Genomic DNA, 22,876 nt, shown 5'->3' on the forward strand with positions numbered 1-22,876 from the left:
AGAGAGAGAGAGACAGACAGAGTCACAAAGAGAGAGAGGCAGACAAACAGACAGACAGATTTCATTTAATTGTACATACCGTACATTATTTTGCAATTAGATTGTTTTGTTCCACTTGTGCTTTGGCAATTTAAACGCATGTTTTCTCCATTGAAATGGAATAATTGAATTCATTGAAGAGAGAGGGGTGGCTGAATAGATTTTATTTTGTCATCATGGCATGCAGAGCAGGTTACCGTTTTGCACCAATCACGTTTATATTAGGAGGGGGGATGGTTAAAACAAATGGTGATGGAGTTGTGGGGACAGCTGCACTTACAGCCCTCTATACAACGCTTGCTTTTATTGTTCTGTGGGTCTGTTAATGTGAGTGGCTTTATAGAGAACGATGAACTTGTCATCTATACTGCAGTACTCCCATGTGTGTGTGTGTGTGGGGGGGGGGGGAGAGGGGGGGTACAATGACAGCAGAAATACGACTTTCTATGACTATGATGCACAGTGTAAACACAACACTATCACACAACACAACACAACACAACACAAAACACAACTCTTGAGTACACAATGAAGTAATGAGCCTTGATTCAGGCCGGGAACACATTTTGCTGTTTGGGAGGGGCTTACAGTACATGTACAGTATGTAGCAACATATTTGTTTTGTAGGCTAATTTGATTTCTGATTTAGCCCTATTCTATAGGTTAGGCCTAAATGGGTTAAGTCCTTGACTTAAATCATCACTCAGGATTTTACTGTGGCGCTTCTCTTTAAGTATAACTTCACTGTCGGGCAGAAACCATCTGTCTCCTTTACGTCTGTGTGTGGGTTTTACATATATAGAACCAATAAAAAAGCGCTTCTGTTCTGACTAAACCTCCTAACTCCTTTGGATCCTCAAACTGTCACTCCGACTTAGGAGATACAGTAGCTGTTTTCTTCCCATCATTGATTAGAATGACAAAGTCAGACAAAACAAAACAAAACAAGACTGTGTGTATGTGTGTGTGTGTGTGTGTGTGCGTGCGTGCGTGCGTGCGTGCGTGCGTGCGTGCGTGCGTGCGTGCGTGCGTGCGTGCGTGCGTGCGTGCACGCGCGTGCGAGTGTGAAAAATCCTTGTTTTACCTCAGCCGTACCCCATGGCTACGGCTACGACTTCATTCTTTTACATTACGTTTTGTTTTAAACATCGACCAAAGGGCTTCACATTAAATGAATCCGCTTGGGAGACCAACTAGGTCCAATCAATAGCTCGGCTGATACACAACGCTATGGATTTTAGCTGTAAAATACTGCGGCATGGCTTCCTCGCCATCGACAAACAGCATGCAGGTCAATGAGGGCACGCATTATTACTCTCTAGTCTAGATACCGGTATCTGTCCTGGCATCCTGCATGAGCTTAGCTTCATTGTTTTTCTGTAAATGAATGCCATACTTGATAACACAACGTCACAAAAGCATCTTAAGTAGTAGATCTGCAAGCCTGAAAGCTTGTCTATCTGATACTTCTGTTGTTTTTGAATGGGTTACTCCTTTGAAAAATACACATTGTGAGACATTACAAATAATATATATATTTTTTCTATTCCCACGATTTTTGAAACCCATTTTTTCCATCCGCTGTCAATTATCTAATGTAATCCTGGGCGCTACACTCCCTCTGCCAACATGGGGAGAGGAACGGACTGACCTCATAGCTTCCTTCTATGCATGAAGAGTCCAAGCTGTTACTTCTCACCTGACCGGGGTCAGGTGAAAAGTTTCCCCGATTGGACGTAGCGCGTGGAAGGAACACGTTATTTCAACCTTGTTCCTCCATCAGGCGCCCCGGCTGGCCAGGGGGAGGCAGTATAGAGACCAGGATTACTGCATGTTTTTTGTGAGGGTACTACCCACAGATATAAAAAGCAAGATACCTCCTCCGCCGCTGCAGTTCATTGGCACGACTGGTCAAACAGGACTGGCGGAAGTGCGGAACTGTGGAAGGCAGGAAGGCCCCTGCTCTGCCCCCTGCTGTGGGAAAGAGGGAGTCCCGCCAGTCCAGCGCCAGTCCCGCTTCTGATTGGCCTACTGAGCGTCCCATTCTGTCACGTCCTAGGAAGCGTCCTTCAGAATTCAGGAAGCTTGCCAGTCCTCTTTGACCAACGCCCCCTGTCGGAGGAGGCGTCTACCTTTATATGTCTATGGTACTACCTACTCGAGGGGACACAGGGAGAACATTCAAGCTCCACACATAAAGGCCCTTTTGCCAAGCCCACCTAGGGTATGGGCACTGATAAATCATTGTCTTTTAACCTGATCAAAAATGTATCGGCAGAACAGCTTGTAGCTTATTAATAATGCCTATCTTTTTCACATTTAGTTTTTATAAATATATAAAATATTTTTTATAAAAATGTTATAAGTGAAAGCGGTTAAGCGTGCCTGGGGGTTAAATTATAAATATTTAACCAATACAAGTATTAACTGCATTGGATCCATCCATTTCCCCCCATGTCCTGCATGAAAAGTAACTGTTGTGGACATACAAGGTTTCCAGCCCGACAGCGACGGCATTGTACCGTAATTCTATTGAATCTGGCTGACAGGCTCTCTTTAAAGGCCTGCTCCATTTTTGCAGCACAAGAAAGATTTGTGAAGTCTAATAGACTGAAGTTAATGAGTCTAGGAGGAGGGGAGTCACACAGACATTAATGACTCTCCTCTCTGTCTGTGCTCTGCATTGTTGTACAGTCATTAATAAGGAGGACATTCTTTTAGATCTGCTATACTTTTTGAAAGGTCTTGACAAATTCTGAAAACTTTGGGGGGGAAGAACTTGTTGAGGAGGAATTCAAAATGTTGAATACAGGAGTGAATAGCCTACATAACATTAACAGGGTGAATACGTACCCTGCATACCGGAAAATCGAATTGAATCAGAATCTTAAAATCAACTCCCTAGTGAATACTCATAAGTAGAATGAGTAGGTGAGTAGAATACATACCCTTAACAGGGTGAATGCACAGGGTGAATGCATACCCTTAGCAAAGTGAATAAATACCCTACTGCTTACCCTAAACAAGTGGTTCTCAACCTTTTCAGGCACTAAGAGTTGAGGCATTACATTTAGTATAACACGGTTCTATTGTGAAAATAGCTCTACATGCTTGTGAAAATAGCTCTACATGCTCACAACACCTCGCGTTGCGAGGCTTTGTGAGCATGTAGATCGTCTGTTTTCACAATTTCAGCCTCTAATATTTGACAATTTGGCAAATGTTTAATTTGTAATTTTATAGGTATTAAAAAGTCCATACATTGTCACTAGAAATGTACAGATACCCACTATACACTTAAACTTTATGCGGTTTGTTTACTGTTGAGTGAGAAAACAATGTTGCACATTAAGTTATTCATCTGGGGACCCCCCAAAATAGGTTGAGAACCAATGCCCTAAACAGGGTGAATACATAAAGCCTTAACAGGGTGAATATACGTACCCTAACAGTGGTTCGGCTGTCGAACGTGAAGGACTTGATCTGTCCATTCTCTAGGAACACCTTCAACACATTTGGTATGAGCAGCAAGGAATCGTCCTTGAGCATTGTCTGAAAGAGAGGTAAGAAAACACTATTGTGAGAAAAACAGCCCGCTTCCTTCCGCAGCGTTTCGATGCATGACGTGTGTGTGTGTGTGTGTGTGTGTGTGTGTGTGTGTGTGTGTGTGTGTGTGTGTGTGTGTGTGTGTGTGTGTGTGTGTGCGCGCGTGCGTGCGTGCGTGTGAGAACAAGCCAGAAAAAGGTCAATGTCTTTCTTCGGGACAAAATTGCTGCCATTTGTAAAAGGACGTTCTGAACCTCATCTGTGAATGATGACACGAGGAGTACGTGCCTTGCCTTTTTAAATAAACATCAAACAACTTCAAAACTGTCTGGGCCTGAGCGTAGATGTTAAAATGACCCCAGAAGTGTTTTAAAGTGAAACAGCCCTCTAAAGCTGCAAGAACTTATTTGAACCCCTCGGGGACCACCAATATGTCCGTACACGGACAAATGTGTCCGTGGCAAAACTTAGCATTTTTACATAACATTATAATGTTCTTATTTTGATCATGAAACCCAATTACTGAATGTCAGTCTCCAGGTTTTCTTCAGAACATGTATGACACTGATTTACTATGACACTACTGTACTGTATGGCACATTAGCAGTCCACAAGGACAGCGGTTCTCAAATGTTTTATTTTCAATGACTCCCATAACTCTGAGAGTAAGGGTCCGTTTGGTTCCATTTGTACACTCTCAGAGTGACTCTGTATGTGTTTGTCTACTCATTTAGTGTGTCCGTGGCAAAAAAATTATTTTTACAAACATGTCCACCACAAGCCAGCGTGGCGATGACCCCTGGAACCCCTTAAAACCAATTATATTTCATTGGTAGCGTATCAGGCTCAATACGATAAGATAAGACTTTTCTTGGTCCTGTGAGGGAAATTCAATCACCAAAGTGACAGTACAGCAGTTAAAATACAGGATAGAAATACAGCAAGAGAAATAAGTACAGTATATCACAGCATGATGGAAATGCAGTACATCACAGTCAAAGCAACACTATCAGTAAAGCGCCTTTCAGACAGGGGCGGGTGACGCGCCCTAGTAATTCATTTTCAATGGGAGGTGGGCGATTATTTGAGACGTTGAGGGGCGTAGAGGCAGACGGGCGTGGTCCTGTGAAATTCTTGCGCGCGCACTTGTCCATGCACTGCTCGCAGGCACTGCTCGCAGGCGGTTCATCTTTATAAATATCGCCCGGCGTTTGCTCGCGAAAACCCGCGTTAATAGTCCCCCGTCTGAAACGGCCTAAAAAATATTTAATAGAAATACAATATGCAACATACAATATAGCTACAATACAACATACACTCTCAGAGTGAGCTGAGCGACCATTGTGTACTACTAGATATTCTATTGATTGATTGATTGATTGATTAATTTGAGCACTTTATTGAAAATGAAATCAAAAGAATTAATAGGCCTAGACAAGAAAGCCAGAAGGCTTGTTTCCATTGTGGTCCTTTTGGAGAAGGGGGGCAGGGGAAAACAATGCAAATACAAAACAGGGACAAAAAACTAAAACAACTGAAAACGTGCATCTTCTTTGATCACACTTCAACTGTGGTGCGAACCATAGACTGTAAAATGAATGGATAAAAGTGAGCCCCATTGGTTTCTACAGACCGTTTCATTTCAATCCTCTAGTGTTTCAGCGAATTGCAAATCCGCCATCTTTTAATTAGAACAATTACCGGAAACGACTACTATTACTAACTGCTATTGGCTGCAACCGCAGCGAGGGTGGATCTTCACTATAGGTAGACTCAGTATAGGAGCCCTAGAAACCATGCAATTAAAACATTAATGGGACCATCATTTACTAAACGCATGTCACGGTAATTGAAAGAAGACTTTAAACTAGCAACTGAAAGCATAAAGTATTCACAACAATGCTTAATAAAATCAAGTGTATAGTCTGGCCAAAAACCATTTAGCTTTAACAGACAGTTATTGCTTCCGCAGCCGGCAGGAGGGATATCATGGGGGAACTAGTGAACTAGTGGCCTTTCATATGAATTGTCACTTCTACAGTATGGCCTCAATTAACCCGAATGCTAGGCCCTTGGTGCGAACCAGGGACCTTCTGAGTCCCAGGCGGCCCTCCCTACTAACTCAACTATGGCCGTCCTGGGGATGGTGGATACCACATTCTGTTGGAACAATAGATTAATAATTCATAGGATATAGAATACTAAATGAGGGGATAAGATCAAGCAAAGCAAAGCTCTGTTATGGACATTTTTGGTGGAGATAAATACTTGATAATACATTATTATGTATACATTATTGAACAATAATTGAGACGATTTTTCAGAGGATTTAAACCACACCACAGGCCATGTGGACTGTCTGGACAGGGTTAAGGTATGTTAATACAACATAACTAAAACATCTGTATGGTAGAGTATGTTAATACAGTATAATATAGCACATCTACAATGGTTGGAGGTGCTCTCCCTACATTTCCATGGAGACATTTAGACCCTGGTGTCAGGTATAGCCCTGACTGAAGCTCAAATAGGCCCAATACCTCCCCTGTCAAAGGGAGGATTTCATCTCGGTGCTAGTTGTTTGGTTTCCTACGCAGAAGACCGCGGTTATAATCCCATTTGTTATAGTTTCAATCTAAAGCTTAAGCGACAAAATTATACCATATGCTTTTCCAGCACACATAATTATGGCATATCACAGTATATGGTTCTCAAAGACAGAGTGTACAGAATGATGGACCAAATGGTGACCCATAGTAAGGGTCCCCCGCTTTGAGAACCATGTAATGTGATATGCCATAATTATGTGTGCTGCCTGGAAAAGCATTATGACATTATGCGGGATCATTTGATTATGCAGGATCTAACCTGTATGGGGAAAATTGGATGCTCTTTTGAAATTGGATGCTGGGATTGAATGCATTCAAACTATTACGGGTCCCTTTATGGAGGCACATGAGGAGAAAGAGGTTGCTGCTTTGATCAGGAGCTACAAGATACAGCAGTGGACTTTTAAGACCTTTTTTAATACCTAAAAAAGAAAGAACTAACAAATAATATATGAGAGAGGCAAACATCTAGAAAATAAATGATGATTGGAAAGACAGTAAGGTTGTACAGCAGTGATTAAAGCAATTATTATGTCTGTAAAACAGCTGGGAACAAGGTTTAGGAAAGAGTCCTGGGGTCTTCCCCTACGGGTCCGCCTAACAGCACTCACAGCACTATACAGCGACGGGATTAAAGTCACATTCATTGCCATTCTTTAAATCTCCAAACAGTGGGTGGCGGTGGCTCAAGACGTAGAGAAGAAGCCATATGACCACTTGGGAATCAAAGGGTTCATGGTTCGATTCCCAGCTCCCCCTGTCGAAGTGCCCTTGAGCAAGACTTTGAACCGCTAACTGCTCCTGGTTGTTGCCTTGCATGGTGTCCTCTGCCTTGCGTGTGGTAATGTAGGCCTATGCTCTGTAACACACATTTTAAAGTGCTTTGGATACACAAGGCACTATGCGATTGCACCATTTACAGTTTATTTTACAATTTTTATCGAACGATGGGGGGATTTGTGGAAAAGAGAAACCGGCATGACAGCATGCAAAGGACAAGTCTCATCTCATCACATCGACTCGGTTGACACACAGAGCACTGTGTTCACACTCACAGTGTGTGTGTCTTTTCCCGGTGACTTAGCATTCAGCCCCGGCCCGACACAGAAAAGAGACGCCACTAACAGAGTCTATCTATTTCCCATTACCAGCCCTGCGCCATCGGCCCAGCGAGCGCACAGGCTGAGGGGTTGAGATGGAGCCGATTTGTGACACATGGTGAAATGAGGTGTTATGAGAATCTCTCTCTCTCTCTCTCTCTCTCTCTCTCTCTCTCTCTCTCTCTCTCTCTCTCTCTGTCTCTCATTCCATCTCTCTCTCTCTCTGCCGCCGTGTCGATAATCGTCCGGGCGTGTGCGGGTTAGGTGGCCCGCGCTGATAAGAAGGTCTTCATCCCGATCGATGGCAGTCGGCAGCAGCGCCTCATCACAGGGGAGGGTTAGCTGTGATTAAACGTTTCAACCGTCTGACACCATTATCGTCTCTGCCCATGCTGTGCCACGTGTCTTTTACTTCACCCCCTGATCAATGAGATTTACAACTACAAGACGGAGGAGGATGGGCAGAGCAGAGGAATTAGTCCACCTCCCCCTAACTCGTTACTCTAAATATTAATGGAACTGGTGTGGACTGGTGTCTTGACGACCCCCTCCCCACCAATCAAAACCTCACACGTGCAGGGCAGTAGTGGGAAGTAACTAAGTAGAGGTAATTTATTTGACTTCACTGGAGTATTTCCATTATGTGATAGTGTAAACTGTTGCATCTACTATGTCTCTGAGGCAAATATTGCACTTTTTTTTTTACTTCAGTACAACTGACAGTTACTTGACAGTTTTAGTTACTGGTTACTTTGTAGATTCTGATTTTTACTCAAGAAAAAAGATATAAACAGGCCTTTTACGTGCAAGTAAGAGAGGACTATAAAGACCTACAGTACAGAACCTTTTTAACAAAGCATTTTTATACACTGGTTTTACCTCTAGGCTTTATGCCCTCTCATGTTTTACATGCTTCTTAGATCTTTTATAATAGATGATAAATGTTTTTATGCAAAAGCTTATTGTAGATTTTCGTAAAGTGCATTATAAATAAAATGCACTATTATTATTAACTGTAACAGAGTGTATTTTTCATTGTGGTATTGCTACTTTTATTGAATCAAAAACGTCCGAGTATACCTCTTCCACCACTGTAACACCACTAGAGAGTGGGTTGATCCCCTTGCAACCGTGAGATCTAGGGCATTAGGCTGTGATATTGATTGCTGGTTGTGTGCCGTATTGACAGGTAGCCCCTGGAAGGCTGGGGCTTCCATGGGTAGTAGTAATGACACACCGGCTGAATCCAGGGGCTTAGCAGGGACCTGGTGGTCCATGTCGATGAGCCATTTGCTCCTCATCTTCATTCTATTAAAGTGCTACTGGTCTGGGCTGCACCAAAACGTGACGAGGGTCACGATCCGTGTCAGTTCCATATCCCTAGTTATGTTTTCTGGTGATCTATTTTTACTAGTAACTAACTGTTTTACTTGTCAGTTGTTGTTCAATTTCAGATAGTCATGTTTTGTTCATTGTTTCTTAGTGAGGTTTTGCTTTACACGTGTGTACTTTATTTTGTGTTATTACACGGCTTGGATGAATGATTGATTCTGATTGGTCAATCACTGAATTCAGCTGTGTGGTGTTTCTTGATAATGATCACTCCGTTCGATACAGAGAGTCTAACCACAGGCTCAGAGCACCTGGCTGCGCTGCTTTCGCCTGAAATCTGCTCAAAGCAGAGAAATGTTGATTTCCTTAATTGTTGTTTTTGGAAACGAAAGTAAACCATCTTAGTTTCGTTCAGATCACGTGACTTCTGGCTACTTCGGCGCTGCTGGGATCAGCCTCCTCCGTTTGCATGGAGACGAGACGTGGAGCGTCTTCAAAGATTTCCATTTACATTCAACCCCCGAAAATGCTGTTATTGTCTAAACCAGTGGTTCTCAAACTTTTCAGGCCATGACCCCCAAAAGAATCATATTTTAACTGGGGACCCCCCCCCCCCCCCCCCCCCACCCTGACGAGCACTAAGAGTTACATTTTGTATATCACGGTTCTATTGTGAAAATAGCAGATCTACAACGCCAGGCATTGTGAGCATTCGGCTATTTTCACAATTTCGGCCTCTAATATTTGACAATTTGGCCAATGTTTAATTTGTCATTTTAGAGGTATTAAAAAGTCCTTAAATTGTCACTTTAGAATGTGCAGATACCATACATTAACACATTGACCGCCATTTTAACATACCTCCGTACTCCCACCTGCCATTCGTCTCCATAGACTTCCATGTAATTGGGTGTGCACGGATCATGCACACCCATGCCTAGATAATGCACCACGTGTGTCCACATTGCTCACAGCTTTCAAACAAAAAAATCCGAATGGAAATCCGTTCAGGCATTCATGAGATAACAGCCACTATGTTTAACAAAGATGGCTGCCAAAATGGCTGCCATGCTTGAAAGATGGGGTTGCTATGGGGGTTAAACATGCAATTTTGCGATTGCTATCATGCCTACTCCATTTTTGGGGGTCAAAAATTTTTTTTGAAAAAAAAAATTTTTTTGAATTTTTTTTTTTTTTTTTATTCTCGGGACTATCGGGCCTGGCGGGGAAAGACATTGGAATAATCTCGGGACTATCGGGCCTGGCAGGGAATGAGTTGTTAATCACCTGAGGGACCCACAGGCAGGCCCGGATTTATATGACATGAGGCCCCTGGGCAAGGGGAAATAAAGAGGCCCTCGTGCGCGCGCAAAAATTCCACCTCCGGTCCACCTGACCACACCGTGACCTCACCTCCGGACCGGCCCGTGCATAATGTGACTGTGTGCAGAGGCGTAATTTGACCAATATCTAGGGTGTTGCAAGGAATTAAGTGCGATTTCTTTTTTTTTTTACCCGTTTTTGGGTGCTTTTTATATCAATTTCGGATGTTTATTCCCCACACAACAGTCTAACAAGGAGCTGCAGATAGCTGTTACTATCACGGCGCTTGCTGACACACACACGTGGACACAGAATTGGAGTTTGCGTGCATGTGTGTAGCCTATGTGTGTGGAAAGTACCGGATACATAGAGTGGGCGGGCTTTAGACTGCACTAAGCTTTCAGAGCAGCTACATGCAGTGCGGCCAGCAGAGCAGAAGCTCTCAATAATAAAACAAAATGTACTGTAACTAAACACAAATATCACTTTATTTGGATTGCAATACTTTAAAATGTCATCATTAAATTAACTCATTCAGGGTCTTTTCAAAATGGCTTCCAAGTTCCACACCGCCTCCCTCTCCATAGACTTCCATGTAATTCATAGTGCACGGATCATGCACGCCCATGCCTAGATCATGCACCACATGTGTGCACACTGTTCACAGCTTTCAAACAAAAAAATCCGAATGGAAATCCGTTCAGGCATTCATGAGCTAGCAGCCATTATGTTTTCTTGAAATGTAAACAAACATGGCTGCCATGTTTGAAAGATGGGGTTGGTATGGGGGTTAAACATGGAATTTCGCGATTGCGATCATGCCTACTAAATTTTTTGGGGTACAAAAAAAAATATTTTTTTTGAAAAAAAAAAAAGTTTTTTTTTTTTTTTTTGAGGCCCCCTCCCCTGAGGCCCCCGGGCGCGTGCCCACCCTAGCCCAATGGTAAGTCCGGCCCTGCCCACAGGTTGAGAACAACTGTTCCAAACGGACGGGAAATCTGACATTTTATTAAACGTGGCTTTGGTACATTGGCCTCCCAGTGTATTCCTAGTTCTGGTTATTCCTTGTGTTCTCCATGTTTGTAATGAAACCTCCTGCCATTAGACTGCGCTGCCTCTCTGTCCTGCATTTGGATACCCTCTTGACCAGGGACGGATTAACCCCCGTGAGGGCCCTGGGGCCGATCATTCTTAGAGTCCTGAGAGCCAAGGGCCCCTTGCCCCGGCCCCACCAGCCCTATGGCTAATCCAGCCCTGCTCTTGACTCACCATGACAGAAGGAGGAGACAGAAAATGACCGTTCTGTGGTTTGTCACTTTGTCGACAGTTCTGTTTCTCAACAATGGGGTCCGGTGACCAACCAGGGGTCCAAAATGGACCCTGATCGGTCTGTAACTCTGAGTGTGGATTGGGCTCCCAGAGGACAAAATGATATCACATAGGGGTCCATCCATGGCCTATTGTATAATAAACTGTGGTCCTTGATATTTAGAAAGGTTGAGAACCATTGATTTACAGAGCCATTTCCACAATTAATCAGAGCTATTTTCACAATTAAAAAGAAGAAAACAAAAGTGGAATTTCACATTTCCGCCCAAAAATCAATTGTCCACGTGAGGTGGGATGAAAAATGACACCATTAAAGAGCCGCGCTGCTAAGCCTTCTGTTTGGTCTGTCGCTTCACCTACAGTCTTTTCCACGTGAATCTTTGCCCTACCCCTCCCTCAAGATTACAAGAACATGTGTTGTGCCATGAGACCCCTGAATGATTCCCCCTTTTTATGTTGAGGTTTCTGTTATTATTAGGGTTGTGTTATCAGCAAGCACAGTCTTACCCAGCAGGGGTTGTTTGATCACAACACAGCATGGATAAAGCCTGAGTGTGTGTTGTTCAAATGACACATGTACAGTAATGTCCCTGAGATTGGCACAGACCAGGCGTCAAGCAATCTCTGGATTTGAAGCTCATACTATATCCTGAAGCGTGCAGTTCCCATTATGGCCTAGCAGATGTCTCTATTTCACCTCCAGCAGGCTCCAGAAAGATTTACTCTGAACAAGGTTTTGGCCAGACTTACCTTAGTAAACACTTTCATAAACACTTTATGTTTTCAATCACTAGTTAAAAGTCTTTTTAAAAATCATCATGATATGCAATTTAGTAAATCATGGTCCCATTCATTTATGATAAATTAATGATAAAGTTAGGTATGCTTCTATAGGGCAGGGCCAGGGGTTCTCAAACCTTTTGATCTCACAACCCCATATTATTAGCAAACCTTTTTGGCGACCCCTGGGCAATTAAAGGGATATTTCACTTTCAAAAAAACTTTTGGTAATTTTATTGTTTAATCAGGCTTTTATGAACACCCTGAACAGTTTTTAATTAGCTTGATTCAATATTTAGATATTTGATGTAAATGTTACCAGGCCCTCCTCCTGCAGGAGTCCTCCACTTACACACCCGTTGAAACTTCAAACTCCATTTTAACCATTCATTAAAAACACCCGTTATTTTTTTCTGGTGACTCATAATACCCTCCTAATACGTGAGCAGGCCTTGTTTTTTCGATAACTTTTTTCATTTATTTGTAATAATATTTTATTGTATTACATTTTTTTCCATTTTCCAAAAGAATTATTAAAAATAAATTAAAAAAGTTATTGAAAAAACACGGCCTGCTCACGTATTAGGAGGGTATAGTATTGAGTCACCAGAAAAAAAAATATAGGTGTTTTTAATGAATCATGGTTAAAATGGAGTTTGAAGTTACAATGAGTGACTATAGGCCTGGAGGGCCTGATAACATTTACATCAAATATCTAAATATTGAATCAAGCAAATTAAAAACTGTTCAGGGTGTTCATAAAAGCCTGATTAGATGATAAAATGACCAAAGTTTTTTTTTTGAAAGTGGAATATCCCTTTAACCAAAAATATATCAAATTTGTCATTTTGAACCAATAACCGGCTTGCGTGTAAATATGACGGATATAATGTGAGCACATTTTATGTGCAACAATTTGGATGAAAAAAAAAGAAAAGTGAGCTAGATCCCTAACTCAATCTCCATGGTTTTGTTGACTTGACAAACAATCTTGACACCTGGGCAAAGCTTTTACAATGCAGGTGAAATTGGACTTTAACAGAAAAAAAAAAAAAGAAAAAAAAACGCTGACAGGCTGGGATTCTTTATTCATTTACACTGGCAGTGAATGAGTTTTAACAGCCAAAACATGGACAAATCCCACACTGTTGGATTTTCTTTTGGTGAGGGAATTTTTAGTAGTACAGCCGTCTCCCTTGAGATGACACCCATTGATCATAGTGAAGCCACACACGCTCTGGATCCGAGGCTGAATACCAAACACACAGCAGCGATGGGAAAAAAGTACTACATTTTAGATCGTCTTTCGAAGAAAAGTGTCTGTTGTACACAGACACTGGCCATTGGGGGCTTAGCTGAGTTGCAGTGGTGGAAAGTAACAAATAACTTTTACTGTACGCAGTCGCAGGCAGAGGCTATTGGGGCTTACTGTATAGCTGACCTGAAGAAATGTGCACCCATGCGAGAAAGGCAAAAAGGAGAGAGTAGGACGTGAGCAGTGTGTGAAGGTGTGCGATGAAACCCAGCGGTGGAAAGTAACTACAGTAAGTACATTTACTCCAAGCACCGTACTAGCTTTTTTTTTACTTTGATTGAGTATTACTGTAATACTTTTTTTAAGTACTGGGTGCTGATGGTAGATGTTATTGGGCTCCACCTCAGCATTCCATCTCCCAGAGCAGGTCTAGCGCACTTGCCAAACGGGGATAGACTCCCACGCTCTGGCTGATAATAATTCTCTTCAACCTACTCATAAGCAATATTAAACAAGAGGGTATGCATTATCATGATTATCGGCCCGCCAGCATTGCTGCAGGAATGAGCCAATAGGCATATAGGGCTGAAGTGCCGATAATCAAATGAAAACTGCTAGCGTAGCTGCTTACAAGCCAGGCATCGCCTATGGAAACAATAAGAGCGAGCCGCCGGAGCCGGCTGCTTTTTTGCGACCGTGCACAGCTGATTTCCCGTTCCATAGTGCTCATTATCATCACGGGTGGATAGCTATTTCAACCAATCAGATTGCTCCATCGGAACTACCTGTTTTATAATTACTTTTAACAATTCTACACTGTGGCAGTGGTACTTCTACTCAAGTAGAACAGTGGTTCTCAACCTGTGGGTTGGGACCCCCAGGTGGGTCCCCAAATTATTTTGGGGTGTCCCCAGAAGATTAGCTTAATGTGAAACATTGTTTTCTCACTCAACAGTAAACAAACCAACATAAAGTTTAAGTGTATAGAAAGTTTATGCACATTTCTAAAGTGACAATGACAAATTAAACATTGGTCAAATTGTAAAATATTAGAGAGAGAAATTGTGAAAATAGCCGATCTACATGCTCAGAACGCCTCGCGTTGCAAGGCGTTGTGAGCATGTAGATCTGCCATTTTCACAATAGAACCGTGATATACAAAATGTAATGCCTCAACTCTTAGTGCTCGTCAGGGTGGGGGGGGGGGTGGGGGGGGGGGGGGGGGTCCCCAGTTAAAATCATATTATTTTGGGGGTCACGGCCTGAAAAGGTTGAGAACCACTGAAGTAGAACTCATCTGAGTACCTCTTCCGCCACCGTCTACTGCGGCTTAACTGACTTGGATGGGGGTGAAATGAGCACCGATGTGAGAAGGAGAAAGCGGACGCTGGGACGTGAGCAGGGCGTGAAGGAAGCTGTACAGTGGTGTGCGAAGGTGTACAGTGTTGTGTGAAGGTGTACAGTGTTGTGTGAAGGTGTACAGTGTTGTGTGAAGGTGTACAGTGTTGTGTGAAAGTGTACAGTGGTGTGTGTGAAAAGGCAGGAAACAGCAAAGACTGATGTCATATTGTTGGCGTTGATAGAGCTGTCACGGTTATAGCATTTTACACAGCGATTTAATTGTCACAAAAATAATTTGCGATCAACGATTTAATTGTGTTTTTGTCGTTGAACATAATGCATAAAAATTACATTCCTGTTTGGCTTTTAGGCAGCTGCACATGACAAATAACCTAAAGGAATGTATTTAAAGACCTTCAAACATTATAGGTGGAAATAGCCGATCTACAAGTTCACAGCTCGTCACATCTGCTATTTCCCCTGGCCCTATCTTAAGAACATTTTAGCAAATATATGAAAATGTTCAACATGGAAACGATTATGACGATTATGCAAAATAATTGAGAGTATCTAAAAAAACTGGGATTAGGCGATTATGTCATAATTGCGTCAGGCCTAGACGTCTTTTTTTAACGCTGATTCATACTTTGTAGCGCTCACAGAGAACAGCAGACCCAAGCTCACAACGTATCGCGGACAAGACTGTTGTGAGCTTTTAGGTCTGCTATTATCGGCACGCAACACCATTGTATGACTGAGCACAAATTAGGCTTTAGACCCCCGATTAACCATGTTTTGACTCACATTTTGTAAAAAAAAAAAAAAAAGGAGAGAGAGAGAGAGAGAGAGAGAGAGAGAGAGAGAGAGAGAGAGAGAGAGAAACTATTCTAGTCAATTTGAAAAACGTTGATTTGATTAAAGTTTATATTTCAGAACATTCAACTCATTAGGAAACAAATAAACACAACAAAATCCCTTTGATAAATGTACATTAAGTAAACTTCAACGTGAAAGGAACGTTTGTAAAATGAACAAACACATTTTAAATTATGTGAGCTTGAAGATCACAAACTCACAACGCATCACATAAATCAAACATTTTGAGTGCTACATGTACATGTAGAAAGTCAAATAGTGGGCAATATATCAGCGGTCGGAAAAGAGACACAATGAGCGTGACTTACTGAGTCCGGGTCGCTGATGGACACTTGCTCGGAAAAGCGCACTTTGGGCGGGTTTGTTCGCAGGCGGGCCTTGGTGGCTGCACTTATGAAGGCAGACTTAGGTGACTGAGGAAGAGAGAATGAGAATGAAAAAATCCCATTTAGTTAAGTCACATATTTGTCATCTGGAATGTTTTGGGTCTAGTTTCAGTCGGCTAAATATCATAAGATTTTATTGGTCCCATCCTCTTTTACAGTACACTTTAAGACATAATAAGACATAATAAGTCAGAATAAAGCCATAATAAGAAATAATGTGTTGGTAATTAGAGCTAATATATTTTATTAGACAGAAACAAAGACAGAATAGCAGAAAGCGAATACATTATCTGGCACCGGCATTGCTGGTAACTGCCGCGGCAGCCACCACCACACGGACGGGCAGTTTACCGCTACGGGACCTGCCGGTCCGTGCGGCGGCCGCCGGTCCTACTGGCGGGACTGCTGGTCCTATCGCCGGCGATGCAGTGCGACTGCTGGTCGAACTAGCGGTCGTGCGGCAGTGTCTGCCGCTGCAGTTCCGCGGCAGGTGACGGTGCCAGAGAATGTATTCGCTCTTTCTACTATTCTGTCTTTGTTTCTGTCTAATAAAATATATTAGCTCTAATTACCAACACATTATTTCTTATTATGGCTTTATTCTGTCTTATTATTGCGACCGTAGGTCGCATTTACTACCAAAACCTCCACCGGCTGTCTGTCAGTGAGTCAGTCAGTCAGTCAGTCAGTCAGTCAGTCCGTCACACTTTTGCCCTGCTCATATCTCCACAACCGTTGCCCCCATCCATGCCAAATTTTGCACACACACTCCTTGACTGCCAAACTACAACCTCCAAGGACCCCCGGAGCCCCAGGGACCCCCAGGTCCCTGGGGGACCCCCAGATGTAAAAAATGACCAAATGTGCTCACACGTCACACGTCACACTTTTTCCCTGCTTATATCTCCGCACCCGTTGACCCGATCCATGCCACATTTTACACACACACTCCTTGCCTGCCAAACTACAACCTCCAAGGACCCCCGGAGCCCCAGGGACCCCCAGGTCCCTGGGGGACCCCCAGATGTAAAAAATGACCACCCCAACGGGGCTGCTCACGGGGAATTCCCGGGGACCACCGACTCCTGGTGCTCCAGAACGGATGCAAAAGTGGTGGCGCCCCCAGTGGAGGACCCCCTGCCACTGCAGCGCACATAAAATGCCGTAACTCGGGCTAGGAGCGTCCGGGAGAGCCGGGGCCGGTACCTATTCGTCCGCCAAGGCAACGCGGAGATCCCACCCCTCATTTCTCACATGGCCCTATTCTAGCGCCACCTTCAGGCCGATTTTTAAAACACATTTTTGGACACTGCTCCTACAGTTTTTGCCCTAAAATCACGAATATCACTACACAGCATGTCTACACTCATGTCATCAACATGGATCAGGAAGATTTTGGAAAAACAAATTTTAGCCCTATTTGTGGAGATAAGCCACCTACGGTCGCTTATCTCCCGATTAGGGAGTCTTACTGGTGTCTTATTATGTCTTAAAGTGTACTGTAAAAGAGGATGGGACCATTTTATTTTAGTCGACTAAATCTAGTAATATTTTGTCGGGCCATGATGGCTTTTCGTCATAGTTTAGTCGACGAAATCAACACTGGAGAGAAACACAGAGAGAGTTGTAGTCAAGCCAGTTCAAAATCAAATCAACTCAAATCACATGTTATTGCCACAATAACCTATTTATGTAGGCTTCCACTATTGCAGATAAAATAAGTACAAAGGGTAAATTAAAACATAGAAATAAAAATGTTTGACAGAAAAGAAAGGAAAAGTCAGAGAAAATTGCAAAGTAATGGGTTTCCAGCTATATATTGCGGCATAGTTCAAAATAATGTGACTTTTATGAGGCTAGAAGTACGAAATGGTTCCAGACTATAAACTATCAAATTGCACAAGTAAAAAAAAAAAGAAGTTCTCTCCATTTATGCTCACAGATAATATCACAGATGATCCCCCCACAATAATTGTGACATTTCACGTTAACTTTAATTACAAGGATGGATGCAGATCCACAACAATCTGTATTTCTGAACTAAAGTCTTACACGTGTTATGTTTATCTGCAGGGGTCTTCAACGCTTTCCGGCCAAGGACCCCTTAGCTGAGAGAGAGATGAAGCTGTTTTGCAGATTTTCATCGATTTCATAGATTCATAGACTTGTTTGACAGCACTGTCGTCAGTCTATCATCATTACTTAGTAAACTTGACCTTTCACATTGTACTTGGTCTGCTCTTTTATACCTCTACACCAAATCTATTTGCCCAAAATAGCCGATCTACAACCTCCCAACGCCTCGTGCTGTGAGGTGTGAGCTTGTAGATCTACTATTTTTGGCTATAAAGTTCTCCTCAGAATAGGGAGGCGAGGGTTCATGTTGTTAATTTAAAAGAATGATCCTATCACACAAAGATTTGCCCCCCCCCCCCTGTAGTAACTCTGAGGACACCCTGTTGAAGACCCCTGCTGTAGAGTGTTTAGTGTATCTAGATTGTTAATGTGTATCTAAAGAGTGTACGTTTTAACATGCATCAGTGTTAATGTGTAGGCTATCTGTCTTGAGCTGAACAGATAGTGGACACTATCTACATTCTACACTATATAGTGTTAATGTGAATCTATACAGTTTTAAAGTGCGTGACTGTGCGTCTATATATTAGTATTGTGTCTACTGTAAATAGTGTTAATGTTTGTCTATGGAGCATTTTCTGAAATGGCTTTCAGGAGAGAGAATCACTGTTTAAAAAAGAAAAGAATATTTTGGCTAGAGTTCATTAAGCACCCTGTGAAGCTTGGCTAATGCCAAGCTCTGTGGGATAAAGGGCATACAGTACATACATACATACATACATACATACATACATACATACATACATACATACATACACACATACATACATACATACATACATACATACATACATACATACATACATACATACATACAGACAGACAGACAGACAGACAGACAGACAGACATACAGACATAGAGACAAAGCCAGATGTAGAAACGGTTAGCACTGCTCAAAAATCTCCAACAAGGTGCTCTTTGGTACAACAAGGTGACAGAATTGTGACAAGACGAAGGTCACAATTCACACAGATGAAGGCAGTGTTGCTGCAACGTGTAGGTGCTGTTTTTATTGTTGCCATCATGCTTTAGCCAAACCTTTTTCACAAGAGTGCCTTAGGTCTCATCTTTCTTTGCGTCAATGTTATAATGTCATTGAATTGGAAAACCGTGAGGGTTTCGCAAGCGGGCCGCAAATAATAGTTATTAGCCTGTTTGCAATACAGCAGGCCCACTGGTTGGGAACGCTGGACTAGATTATAACGTTGTGAGAGTGAGACTGGAGAGCGAAGAACTGAGACAATGTCATGGAGAGACAATGACAACACAGTGTTTACAACCATAGGCTCGGGGGAAAGTGACAAGAAGGGAGACACGCAGCAACGGAATGAACTTTACTCAAGGGAAATTAATGAACAAACATTCCAAGAAACAACAGAAGAGGGAGTTTGTGCAGAATGTCAGGCTGTTCATCAGTGCTATATGACATCAGTGGTTCTCAAAGTAAAAAAAAATAGCAGATGTACAAGCTTGCAGCGCGGCACGAAATGACAGGCTGTGAGCTTGTGCATCTGCTATTTTTGAATAGCCACCGTATAAATGGAAAAGTAGTTCAAATTATTTTGTCTCCCTCTCGACCCCACCCAAAGCGCCCCCAGGGTTCCTTTGAGAACTAGTGGTATATTGTGAGTGGATGACATGTAAGAACCAAAGAGACTCAGTGGTTAGGGTAGGAGCGTCCAAACTGGCTGCTTCTTCTGTCACACAGTAACTTTGGACAGTAACAAAGTCACATCCAAATGCGTCGCATTACAACAATTGTATCTAACTATTAGTGCAGTATAAATTGTCTTTTGATGGCAGTGTAGCCAAATGTAAGTCACTCATCTGCGCTGTAAAAAAATCAATACTATAATAATTATGATATTAGACTCCATTAACAGGGATTGCAGGACGTATCTCCACATTGCCCACAAGGACATCACCTCATCTTGCACTTAATCACACACCAATGTCATTTTGGGGGAACAGCCAATGTGTTCAACCCCATTCTGTATCTTGTTTTATGATTTATTCATTCATCAATGTTTTCATTTTCCTCAACTCTTCAGGCTCGGACAAGTAAAACGTGTTAAGGTCAGATGTGCTTGAAACTTTGCTAAAATCTTCACATCCTTAGGTGTCTCCCCTCTCTTACGCACAAACACATATCCATCTGTCAAGACAGCTGTGCCTGCTTTAACCAGGGATGTGCAGAAAATGTTAGAGGGGCAGGGGCTGAAATTTTGAAAAGGGCCTTTTGGTGATAATATTGAAATAGCAGACCTCCAAGTGAGCTTAGAGGTCGGATAATTTCGGTGCTTGATACCCAACACGACACCACACTTAACTAAGCATAATCCATTTCTTTCACCATGGTAAAAACTGCATTCATGGTCTGGAGAGGGCACTTTTTACAGACGGATAAAAGGGCAGGGGCTCAAGCCCCCTTTGATGTCTATGTGTGCACGTGCCTGGCTTTAACCTTATGTTAATGTAGAAGCAGCACTTCAGAACACAATGTTTAAATAGCTCCAGTGTATGAATTCACAACGCATCAAATCCACCAAAGAACACCATTGATTCATGTGTATGATCAGCCCTTTAGCAAAACTCCAAATGTGTTCATTATTCAATTTATTTTGCCAATACCTAAATAATACTGATGGTACCTCAATTTTCAGGCACAAGTTCATCTGCCTTTAATAGCACAGACTTGATAGAAGCATAATGAGCGTTGCGCTTGGCAGAGCAAGATCTGTCAGGGAACTCAGTGCAGTTGCTACTGGCCGACCATCGGTCTGTCTCAGCTCTGTGCTTCTATTCTCAACCAATCACATACTCTACTTACCTCATAATAGAACACTCTTATACTCAACAAATCAACAAATCACATACTCATTTCATAATAGAATGCCCTATTTAAATGAGGATGTTGCATTGCCTGCTTGTTTTTTGCTCTGCCTACAGCATCTATGATGTAGTAAAAGTACGTAAAAGCAGATCCAATTCATTGCCAAACTAAATATATTGCTCATTTTCGAAATATATGTATTTGTCTGCGGAACCCCCATCTGAAAAAGCCAGGTACCGCCTATCTGAAAATATTTTGTACCAGCCCCCCTGCATAAAAATGCTCAAACAATGACAAAAACAAGTATCAGAAATGTTTTCTTTACATCTGAAAGGCACAAGTTAAACACAAACCGTCTCCTCCAACCTTGGATGTGGTCCTGAGACACTGCTGAAAAAAAAAAACAACTGTTGTTGAATATCGTTGTACTGGCCAGAAACCTCTTATCTCTTATTTTTTAACAGCCTACTTGATCATACAACAACATCACACCGAAGCATCAAAAGTAGCAGATCTACAAGCTTGAAAAGGTGCATGAAGCGACACACTTTGAGCTTGTAGATCATGTGCTACTTTTGATGCTTTTGAATTTGAATCCTGAAAAGAAACAGTTTTGGACCCAACAAGGTTTCCACCTGACAGAGACGGTATGTTCGATCGAACGGACAAACTGTTCCTCTCCCCCAAGACATTGCTGCTGCAATATGAGGAACAACAACAAAATAATCTTGTGTACTTGTACACAGGCTGTAACAATAAAGAAACCCTGAACCTTGTACAAGCAGAAAGACTACAAACTCCACGTATTCACTGACACAAAGAGTTCTAGACAAAACAGTGAGCAGCCTTTTAAAAAGAACTTTTAAGATCACAGACATTGACCGTGAAGAAAACATTCATGCGAGTCTGCGACCAATACGAATTGAACAATTAGATATGATCAAATTGACGAAACAAACAAGTGGCTCCCAATTATAGTGCAAACGGAAACACCCTAGTCAAATGCAGCGTATCAGAACAGACCCGCACAAATCCTGTTGTAACACGAACACAAATGCTACCGTGACAACTGAATTTCCCCTGCGGAATCAAAAAAGGTTTGTCTGTTTGTCTGTCTGTCTGTCTGTCTTTATGTCTCTCTATAGCTCCAACAAACCCAGTTAGGGCACGTTTACATGTGCGTTACTGAAACGGACGGTCACTTCCATTCGTTGCAAGTGAAGAGACTTCTGGTTGCGGTGCCTTTGACACACCGCGTGATGCGGAAAAGATTATGACATCATTGATGAACCCCACACAACAGCTCAACGGTTTCACACCTCAGCATTTTGTTGACCATACTCCCATTTGGTCATACCCTGTGTGACCATACGTCAAAGACAATTTTAAACTTAGTGTGAAGTGAGTGGTGCTAGTGAATGTCATTAAGCGTCCCGCAAAGCTTGGCCAATGTGACCCTGGGCGTACAACAAACTTTGGGCACTTTGTGTAAAGATGTTGGACAGATGTAGGACAGATGTAGGACAAGCTTCGCGTCCTTCCAGGAGCACCGCTCAAAAAAAAGAAGAGAAACAAATGCTTACAAAGCCAATCATGCAAGCTTTCCATTTGTAAGCCTCCATTTGTTACGACCAAAGTAGACCAGAGCCAGTATAAATAAGACGACACAGCAACCAAATAAACCCAACTCAAGGTATTTGAATAACCAAGAAATGCCAGAAAGAGGATGTTGAGGAGTGTGAGTGGATGTAATGACATGTACTAGGGCTGTTGTATGATGAGAACCAAACAGACAGTAAACTAAACCAGTAAGGCGCCTAAGGGCGAAAAGCGAGGTCTCGCCATGTCTTGGCCATCTGGCCAAAGGGATTTGGTTCCCCTGACATCACAGTGATTATATAATGGCATTCACAGTCAGATATGGGCTTAATATTGACATCAGGATCACCATATATGGGCATAAAAGTGATTTGGTTCCCCTGGCATCACA

The 22,876-nt window shown here is 42.4% G+C and overlaps 1 protein-coding gene across 1 annotated transcript in view; it reads right to left on the reverse strand.

Annotated features, from left to right (window-relative positions):
• The window catches only part of frmpd3 (FERM and PDZ domain containing 3), a gene marked incomplete at its 3' end in the record, with an annotated part of 49,642 nt that overhangs the window by 18,636 nt on the left and 8,130 nt on the right, over positions 1 to 22,876 (reverse strand). The window contains exons 5-6 of the mRNA XM_080746285.1: positions 15,839 to 15,943; positions 3,484 to 3,591 (exon numbers count right to left, since the gene is read on the reverse strand). Coding sequence (XP_080602411.1) covers positions 3,484 to 3,591; positions 15,839 to 15,943 — 213 coding nt within the window. The remainder of the gene's footprint in view (positions 1 to 3,483; positions 3,592 to 15,838; positions 15,944 to 22,876) is intronic.

Source organism: Nannobrachium achirus (genome assembly GCF_963921795.1).
Source record: "Nannobrachium achirus genome assembly, chromosome: 17".
Taxonomy (NCBI): Eukaryota; Metazoa; Chordata; class Actinopteri; order Myctophiformes; family Myctophidae; genus Nannobrachium; species Nannobrachium achirus.